A 9,020-nucleotide genomic window follows, 5' to 3' on the forward strand; every position below is an offset into this window, starting at 1 on the left:
ACCCCGCTTTCCTGCCGCCTCCCGCCCTCTCGCTGTCGCTGCCGCCCCCTCGGCCCAGCCTCTCGCCGTCACCTGCCAGCAAGGCGAGCCCTCAGCCGCCGGCGCGGGAGATTGGCGACGCCGCCGTCGCCAATCCGCCGACGGATCCCGGCCTGGAGCCGGAGCCGACTTGGTCCGTCGCGCGCCGCTCCTCTCTGCACAGGTCAAAGTCAGACCTGTCGGACAGGTACGCCCGAGCCGGAGCTGACGTGGAGCGTTTTTTTAACTATTGCGGCCTCGACCCCGAGGAGCTGGAGGCGGTCGGCCCCGAGAACTTTGCTCGGGCCAATTCGGACATCGTAAGCCTGAACTTCAGATCGGCCTCCATGATTTCCTCGGACTGCGACCGGTCCCGGCGCTCCTCCAACGACGGCCTGTCGGACGGCGACGAGGGAGAAGACGAGGAGGACGAGGCCGGCCAGCGAGTCCCTTACGGCATCTCCGCCGTGGAGCGCAACGCACGAGTCATTAAATGGCTGTACAGCATCAAACAGGCGAGAGAGACGCAAAAGGTGTCGCACGTCTAGGTTCTGCCTCTCGTCTCCCGATGGGACGGACCGAGGCAAAGGCTGTTGGGAAAGCCAAGCCAAATTACAGAATGGCCCCACCCCCCCAAACACGCCCAAAATTGAGTTTGGCGGGACACGGATGAACATGAAGCGGCTCGTCGGGAAGTCCTTGGGGACGCTGATGGAAAACGCCTCCGGCCGCACCTGATCAAAGGACCGGCCTTCGATTCCCGTCTCATTCAGTGAAATGAAGTTCACGCGGCCTTTGCGCGCTAACGGCGCTCTTGCCGCCTCAGCTGTTCAAATTGGTCAAGTGACGTGCATTGTTTTTACACGGTGGCCCAAACGAGTCTCCGCAAAACCGGGAGGGAACCGTCATGGCTACTTGAGAGATTTGACGTTCACACCAAAGGCGCCGCATTTCCTCAAACGCTCGTCATTGACGCTCGAAGGCCTCTCTTTTTTTCCTCCCTCTGAGAAAACGACAACACAATATGGCTGTCGTTCCGAGTGACCGGACGTGCCATCACCGTCCTGCGAAAGACGCGTGTCCGCTTTTGCCCATTTCAAAGGGTTGATGCCAACGAGGACAGCGGCAATTTAACCTTGCGATGTGGGCTTGGGCTGCATAGTTTGACACCGCACTTTCGTCTGTTCTGGCAGGTACCGTATTGGCCCAAATATAAGACGGTGTTTTTTGCATTGAAATAAGACTGAAAAAGTGGGGGTCGTCTTATATTTGGGGTCTCGACATTATACCCATTCACGACGCTAGATGGCGCCAGACATCATTGAAGCGAATGCTGAACTTGACTCCCCAGGCCAAAGTGAACCGCTGCCACGAAGAATAAAATAAAAATAGCGGTAGAACGAAGAAGAAAAATAAAAAATAGCGGTAAGAAGGAAAAGAGAAGAAAATAATGGAAGAGATAACAGAAAATGGAGAAACGTAGCGACAATCTGGAGAAAAGTGGGTAGAAGATCGGCCACGTTAACCAGCAGCTGAGTAGAAGTTATGATGTAATTTAATTTTATTTTAATTTTAATTTCAAAAACCAGAAGCCATTCATTTACGAATGTGGCGGAAATTTAACCTTGCGATGTGGGCTTGGGCTCGTTTGGCGCGGAACACTCGAATTTGGGGTACCGTTTCCATCGTGGACGTGTAGACGACGGCGTATTAGCGTCGCGGAGAGTAGCGCGTCATACGTCGTCAGATCAGCAGGAATCGGAACTCGCCGCTGAATTCTACGGGCAAATATCGTCCGACCCTGAAAAAGAGGGGGTCGTCTTATAATCAGGGCCGATCTCAAATACATTGTGTAATCATTTTTTTCAGATGTACTGTAATTATTTTCTGGATAAAAATTAATTTGGTGTTCAAAAAGTCTTTTTTCAAACTTGAGTCATGAAAAAGAGGGGGTCGTCTTATAATCAGGGCCGTCTTATATTCGGGCCAATACGGTATGTTGATCCAAACGGAAGGTGAGGAAAGAAGCGGTCGCTCTAACCGTGTCGCACTTTTGAGAGTCAGGAAAGAAAAGACTCGCGCTCAGAAAGGGATCGTGTACATCCGGCTGTCGCGTAGACGAACGCCGCCCGGCCGCCGTCTGAGGAAATGCGCCACTAAATGTGTTGCGGCTCCACATGAGCGATTGTCGATGCCATTTTTGTTCACCGGATCCCTCGGGTAGAGGCAGAACCATCTCGAGCATCGCCCTTTACGCATCCGGATTAAAAAATGTAACCGGGAGAAACGTTTGTGTTGCACTGTCAACAGGTCACTGAAGTGAAAAGGGACAGCGGGGGACAAGATTGAAATATTGTGGCGCGTGCGCATAGTTGGAGCGACACTGGCCTCCTCGATTGAAAACCAGCATTTCCTTTTCTTGAACGCATGTTGGACTAGAGAAGGACACGTCGGCAGTCACGTGCACGCCATCGTCCTCATTCTTTCACCGTCTTTGAAATGCTTTTGAAGGTTCTGACTTTGAAGAGATCAGTGCCGCTTCTGTCTCGGACCTCTGCGGGTGCTTGAGGCGCTCAAACTCGAGCTTCGGCCGGCGACCTCGGCTTGCTTGCCGAATGTCGCCGTCACCGAGGTCTAACCGGGAGAAAATGAATGCCCATGCACACGTGTGTCATTCACGGACCTGAAGTTAAAGCAATACTCGTGATCGGCCACGTTCAGAATGCAGTAGGAAGGTTGCGGAGGGGCGTGGTGGTCTCCGACCGTTCAGGCGTTTGCCCTTGGCTTTTGCTTGCGACATCGTTGGGTCACGTCCATCGACGTGCTACCTTCCAGGCGTGTTTGTTGCTTCGGGTTCAGTCTGGTGTCTCTGATTTCAGCCCTCCGTCTCCCATTTCGCCCGGCGGCGATGGAGTCCCTTTAATTGGATCCGCATGAGCAGTATCGATGCCCGGCCCCCTCGTTTGTCGGAGATGTTTTCTTGAGGGAATCTCTCTCAGGGTGCCCCACTTTGGAAACCCGTTGTTAAGTGTCACTTGGCGCTGCTGAGGAACCTTGGGTCTGCATTACTTTCGAACGTGAAGGGAAGCTGGTACGAGGCTTGGCGAGTATCCATCCGAGCACGTGTTCGGTATGTCGCACTTCAATACACTTGTCCTGTCATTCTCGTCTTTCCGGCGGAGTCCCTGTCAGCGTGAAGAAAGCACTCGTGTTATTGTTGCGGCGTCCTCATACTTTGCTGTCAGTTCTGTCCACAAGATTAGATTTGGATTTGCAAAGTTCTGTGGTACTTTTATTTTATTTTATTTTTTTGTATGCGTCAACAATGTCAGAAAAGAATTTGGGGCGGAAATCGTTGTGCGGGGTTCCCGTCTTTTGCTTCTGTTCGTATCAAGGTTTGCATTTGCCGCATTGTTTTGGTAACCTGCCCCCAGTACCAAACTCTCGGATCTGACTTCGGCAAAGAGCTTCGTGTCGGCTGCGTTTTGCCTCGGAAACGCTCACTTTTACTTGACGGGGGAATAAAAACGTTCGACGTTTAGGCTCTTTTTTTGTATTATTGCAATAAATGGCTTTTTTTCTTGACCTTGTCATCAAACTCTTGATCTGTCATGTATCTTCATTCATGCCTGCCAATCGCCTGTCGCCCCAAATCCATATTTCAAGTTGGTCTTACCCCTTGTAAACCAGTAGTAGATAAATCCAAGATATGACCAAAAAAAAGTCCCATCACACCATATCAAACTGCTGAGCCTCTCCCTCAGGCTTATAGACAAATACACATCCATAAAATATTAGACTCAAACAAATATTGAAGATTTGTGTTGGGATGTCAAAGTGAAGCGCTTCTTGTTGTTGCTATATATTTATTTATGTTATGATTACAGAAGGACTTAACATTAATAGGAAGTGACCCAAATCAACAGGAATGCCTTTTCACGACGTCAAATTTTCCACAGGATCGATGATATTTATGATTTAAAAATGTGTTTGTTTGTAGGTAGAACGGGCCCTTTTTAAGATCTTTTATTTATAGGGACCGACTTTGCCAAATTCGAGCCTTGCCAAACTGCCTCTCGATCGGAATCAGGAAATAGTTTCCCTTTCAAGGCCGCACCAGTCTACTTTTTTCATGGCAATTTTCCTTCTGACGGCGGAAGTGCGACAATGCGAAGGGGATCCTTCCGATTTTCCTTGAATGCAGCACAGGGTGGACTTCCGGGCGCAGCCGGGAGGCGGCGACGTTTAGGGTTCCGACGTCGGTTGTCACGTGACCAGATACAAGTCGCGGCGGAGCGGTTTGTTTATCCCCTTCGTGCCCCGGCTCCTCCAGTTCAAGTCGACCGACGGTAAGTCGCAACCTTTCGGGGGCGATGTCGACGACAACCGCAAGCCGCAACTTCACTGTGACAGAGCAATCGTTTGGGATCTGTCACAAACACATTTCCGGGGACATTACCACTCAATGCCTACGCGGAGTAGCGCTTGAGCTCGAGAGCATTTATCGTACGCAAATGAGTTAATGCATCGCTTTGTTGTTTCGTGAGCGCGACCACTATGGCAGGAACGCGGTCCCGCTGCTCCGTTTTGAGATTTCGCTTCTCTGCTTTGCGAATGAGCTGTCGTCGTTTTCGCTCCCTCCGTAAATGGCGCTAAAGTTCCCCTTTTCGCCCCCTCGAGTTCGGAGGTCGCAACGAAGTTGGTCCGCGTCCAACTGTCTCTTCGGAAAGCTCCATCTTCGAACCTGTATGTCGCTTTTCCTTCACTTTTGTTGGATTGCGTGAATATACTTTGTGACGTTTGGGCCCCAAAGTTCAAAATTTGCTTCGTGCGACCATGAACAAACATGTTTTCCTACATGCTTTGGGGAGATTATTAATGTCCCCCCGCAAAATGCAATCATTGTTTCTTTGGATGGGTTAAGGCTTTCGTCGTGTCGCACCCCCCCCCCCACACACACACATATATGAGAAGAAAGACGAGAGATGGTTAAAAAGCCAGTGTTGTCACCATCACTCTGATGGGTTTGTTTGAATTGTTCAGGCTCACGATGGCTGGCTTCATTGAAAGTGACAGCTCCTTCATTGTCATATTGAGCCGACACCCACGGATTCCAAATGGGCACTTGAAGTGAACTGTATCGACCTTTTATTTGTTCCTGATGAATGGGAACGATGAATTTACCCGGCCACGGAACTCCCGAGCAGCCGCCTGTCTTCTTCCGTTTGGACCACTGAGAAGTGCGAGACATTCGAGGCGGAAAGTTGCACGTCTTCAATTGATCTGTCTGCCCTGCAATCCAGCCGGACTAGTTAACACCTTGACACATCATCTATCTATTTTGATGATTTGATATAATGCATCCGAAACAATCCTCACCCCAGGGACAATACGGCAATGGTTATAGTTGTTGGCCGGAGAGTGGAGCAACAAATGTCCCTCGGGAAAGATTGGTTCCGGGCATCACAAATACGGTTGAAAAATCCGAATAGTTGATTCATCCGTTCGTAGTTTGGAGGTGGCCCCCTTTTTGCGGTCAACCAATTTGGTCGACATTTTCTCGCTGACACCGAACGTGGGAGAGGTGAATCGCTGTCAATACTTGAGGGTTTATCGCCGCTGTCTTCATGACGTCAGCTGTTGTTTGACGTGCAGAAATGAGCGCGTGTCTGCTGGGCGAGGAGAGCTTCCGTCAGTGCTGTTGGCGCTTCCTTAAGCTGTCTGATCGCTTGAGAGATGGCTGGAGTTGGGAGCCCCTCCAGGTGAGGAATTGTGCACGGGTCGCGGCCCGACAGATCGCGTGTGACGCGTGTGCGCTCATCATTAGGGTTCGGAGGAGGGCTACATGAGAAAGACCGCTCTCCGCTCGGTCTCCGTCAATTCCGGGCCCACGTGGAATCCTCACGGCTCTCGTTCCGACAAAGAGTCGCCCGCTTCTTGCCACTGCGTATGTCGTCAACGAGAACAGGTGAATGGTGGGATGGATAGCGACCCAAAGACTCTTGCCGTCTTCCTCCCCAGGCCGCCGCAACCGAGCAAGCGGATGTCGATGGCACCCACGACGACTTGGATCCCGGCTACGATGACGGCGTCGTGTCTGGAGGCGGCAGTCGCGTGCTTCGGTTGGAGTACCACATCCTGTATTCCTGCAGCTACATGGCGCCCGTGCTCTATTTCCGAGCGTCCACTCTGGGTGAGTTCTGGTTCGCGCCCGCCCGACCGGCAGGCGGCGTTGCACTCTGCCGGCTTGGCATATCGCCGGCCTCAGAGCGCAATTGCCGAAACGAACAAGAGGGTCTCACGCCGAGAAACCCAAAAGGAGTCGTTTAGCCCAAAGTGCTTGTGCGATAAAAATGGGCGCGTGGGATTTTCTCGGAAGGTGGAGCGTACGTCTGTGGATTGCACGTCTCCATTTGATGGCTTAAACAACATCGAGTCGCTCGCTTCCACCGGCTTTGTTGCACCCGTTTTCCTTCTTGTGTCTCTGTGTCAGAGGGGAGGAGTCTTTCTCTGGACCAAGTGTGGTCTTGCGTCCATCCGAGCTTCAGGTCGCGGCTTCAGCGCAGCCCGCTGACAACCATCACGCAGCAGGTAGCCTTCGGCTCTGTCACTCGCTCCTTCAATGTGAGCCTCAAGCTGGGCCTTTCTTGGCTCTTGCTTACGTATTTTGTTTGTTTTGTGCGTCCGCCTCAGGAGCATCCCCTGCTCGGTCAGCCTTTCTTCATGCTCCATCCCTGTAAAACGGAGGAATTTATGAGACCGGTCCTGCAGTTGGAAAGAGAGCAACATGGGTAAGATCGAGATTCGTATTCTTGCGTATCGCCGGCGTCCGCTGCAAACCTCCGATCTGCACATTTGCTCAATTCCATATGATGGACACTGCTGGTCAGTCCTTGCGTGGACTTTTCAAATGATTTCCCAATCTCAAGGATTCCAAACGGCTTGCTCTCTTCCACAATGTTCATGGCTGGACAAAATTTCGTTATATACACACACACACACACACACACACACACACACACACACCTGTGCATATATGGGCGCGTGTGCGTCACATACTTAATTTCTGTTTTTGTGCATTTGTGTCCGCGTGTAGGCAAATGAACTACATTTTGACATGGCTGAGCGCGGTGGGCCCCCTGGTGGGTTTGGATGTTCCCCTGAAGTACTCCACCCTGCAGCCTCCCGCTAGTCCACCCGAAGCCTGTCTTCAGCCCTCTTGACCATCCGGACTGTGGAGGTCACTCAGAGCTGAAGCCACTGTGACGCGACAGCACAATGCGCACTAAAATGACCATCCGTCAGCTGTCGCGGACCTCAAAAAGCATCCAGATGCAGGAAGTCTCGAGAGGAAAGCGGTTCTGCTTGGCAAACGTGTAAAAAGGTGGTGCGCTTTGATGACCACTAGATGGTGCTGTTTATCATTGAACAAAAATGCCTGCACTCGTCATGCGCCGCACAGGACCTGGAATCGATACCCGACTTTTTTTTTTTCCTCTTAAATTAAGAAAGGACGAAAATCCGACGCACCTTTTGAGCCCACGCGAACATAATCTTCACTTGTGGATAGCCGAGCCTTCTTTTTTTTCTTTTTTTTTTTTTTCCTTTGTAGCAGCATCCAAACGTCACAGAGATGACTCGGGCACCTGGTGGTTTTGGGTTCCGATAAGGCCCGTGGAAGGACTGCCAAGCTATGCGGCTGTCACCATCGGGGCCCAAAATGTGACTTTGGGAAATCCCGCGCACTGCGGCTGACGATGTGCAAAACGCTTGGCAGATCGAGACTCCCCTTTCCTCGTCTCGTCTCCCTCCTGGCCCAAAACACTCAACCCTCTTGCCACCGCGACACTTGCAGTCCGCAGTAGAATTCAGGTGCCCAGTCTTCATGAGTGACAAGTGAGGATTAGAGTTTAAAGAGCTGCTTAAATAGACACTGCACGTGGCTGTTCTTGTTTGTTTGTTGTCCATCGGCGGCATGCATTTAATGAGCTTGTTTGCATCTCGAAAGTAAGCCGCGTGTGCGCCCCCCCGTTTTGCACACAAGGCATCTGCCGTGGGTATTCTGGGTAAGAAAACGGATCTTGTGATCAAGGTCACATGATGAATTCCGCGTGTAGAATGCTCGTTCACGTGGGTTTGAGGGTCGAGAACGTTTTTGGGTGGTCGACTCTTGGTGTAGGTGGGCCATCATTTTCCCACGCGCTTGTATTTAGTGAGAATCAACATTTGTAGATACTTAAGGTATATTTCTATTTTAATATCTCGATTTGATTATTTTGTGGTGCTCTTGTCCATTCTGCTCATTAAAAAAATTGTTAGCATGGGCACTGTTGAATTGACTTCTTTGTTTATCACAGAGCAGCTCTCTGATGCAAGTGGACTTGTTCCCAAGACATGAGGGCAAAGGCTTGCGGAGCCGCGTCGCCAAAAGAAATGGCGCTCGACCCATTGGCCACCTGCACGGCAAACCGAAGTTGAGCCAAGGAGTTACTCGCACAACCAATGCGCGCACCGGCATGATGGGACCTGGTGACAAGGCCCTCTGTCACCCTACACCGAGGGTGAGAGCACCGCACGGTCCGCCGAGAGGGACACAATGAGGGATGCCGCGGAGGACTCAACATCAGTCATCTGATCCGAGCCGATGGCCGCGAAAGCCCAGCCGCCCGCCGATGGCCGAGGGTCACCTCGGCGGGCGTGAAGCCCTGACAGAAAAGGTAGAAGAAGGACATCCACTCTCAGGAGGCGACCGGGAGTGCGCAGGCCCATTTGGCAGCGAGCGCCGCATGGCGCTTTGCCAAGCACCCCCGACCGACTCCAGGCAGCCGATGGAACGGTGGAAAACGCCGGCGCGGGCGGGGTGGCCACAATCAACGCCGTGGTAGAGGCAGAAAAATTCTTGCCCGGCTGACGGTTTGGGCCGTCGCTTCGGCCCTCGTTGGAGCTGTCGCCGCTCGCCGGGGCCGTATCTCGAAAAACGGCGGACCAGGTCGGGAAACCTT

The 9,020-nt window shown here is 51.9% G+C and overlaps 2 protein-coding genes across 4 annotated transcripts in view; both read left to right on the top strand.

The window, feature by feature from the left end:
• The window catches only part of fam110b (family with sequence similarity 110 member B), a 3,763-nt gene extending 2,456 nt beyond the window's left edge, over positions 1-1,307 (top strand). Inside the window, exons 3-4 of the mRNA XM_019883627.1 lie at positions 8-637; positions 676-1,307. Of these exons, the coding sequence (XP_019739186.1) occupies positions 8-566 (559 nt within the window). The 3' untranslated portion in view covers positions 567-637; positions 676-1,307. The remainder of the gene's footprint in view (positions 1-7; positions 638-675) is intronic.
• A 2,950-nt stretch (positions 1,308-4,257) lies between these two features.
• On the top strand, positions 4,258-8,574 carry atg10 (ATG10 autophagy related 10 homolog (S. cerevisiae)). Of its 3 annotated transcripts, XR_002169915.1 has the most exons (8): positions 4,258-4,367; positions 5,674-5,780; positions 5,846-5,986; positions 6,040-6,211; positions 6,512-6,609; positions 6,712-6,809; positions 7,115-7,402; positions 8,411-8,574. XR_002169915.1 is itself a non-coding variant. In XM_019883808.1 (7 exons), exons 2-7 carry the CDS (start codon positions 5,676-5,678, stop codon positions 7,239-7,241), a joined length of 741 nt encoding a protein of 246 aa, XP_019739367.1. In that variant the 5' UTR covers positions 4,258-4,367; positions 5,674-5,675; the 3' UTR covers positions 7,242-8,341. The 3 variants fall into 3 exon arrangements, 2 of the variants coding, with proteins under 2 accessions (XP_019739367.1, XP_019739368.1); XM_019883808.1 differs by lacking the exon at positions 8,411-8,574 and having other exon boundaries at positions 7,115-8,341; XM_019883809.1 differs by lacking the exon at positions 8,411-8,574 and having other exon boundaries at positions 5,846-5,965; positions 7,115-8,341.
• Positions 8,575-9,020: the final 446 nt, after the last annotated feature.

Source organism: Hippocampus comes, unplaced genomic scaffold (genome assembly GCF_001891065.2).
Source record: "Hippocampus comes isolate QL1 unplaced genomic scaffold, H_comes_QL1_v1.1 scaffold159, whole genome shotgun sequence".
NCBI lineage: Eukaryota > Metazoa > Chordata > Actinopteri > Syngnathiformes > Syngnathidae > Hippocampus > Hippocampus comes.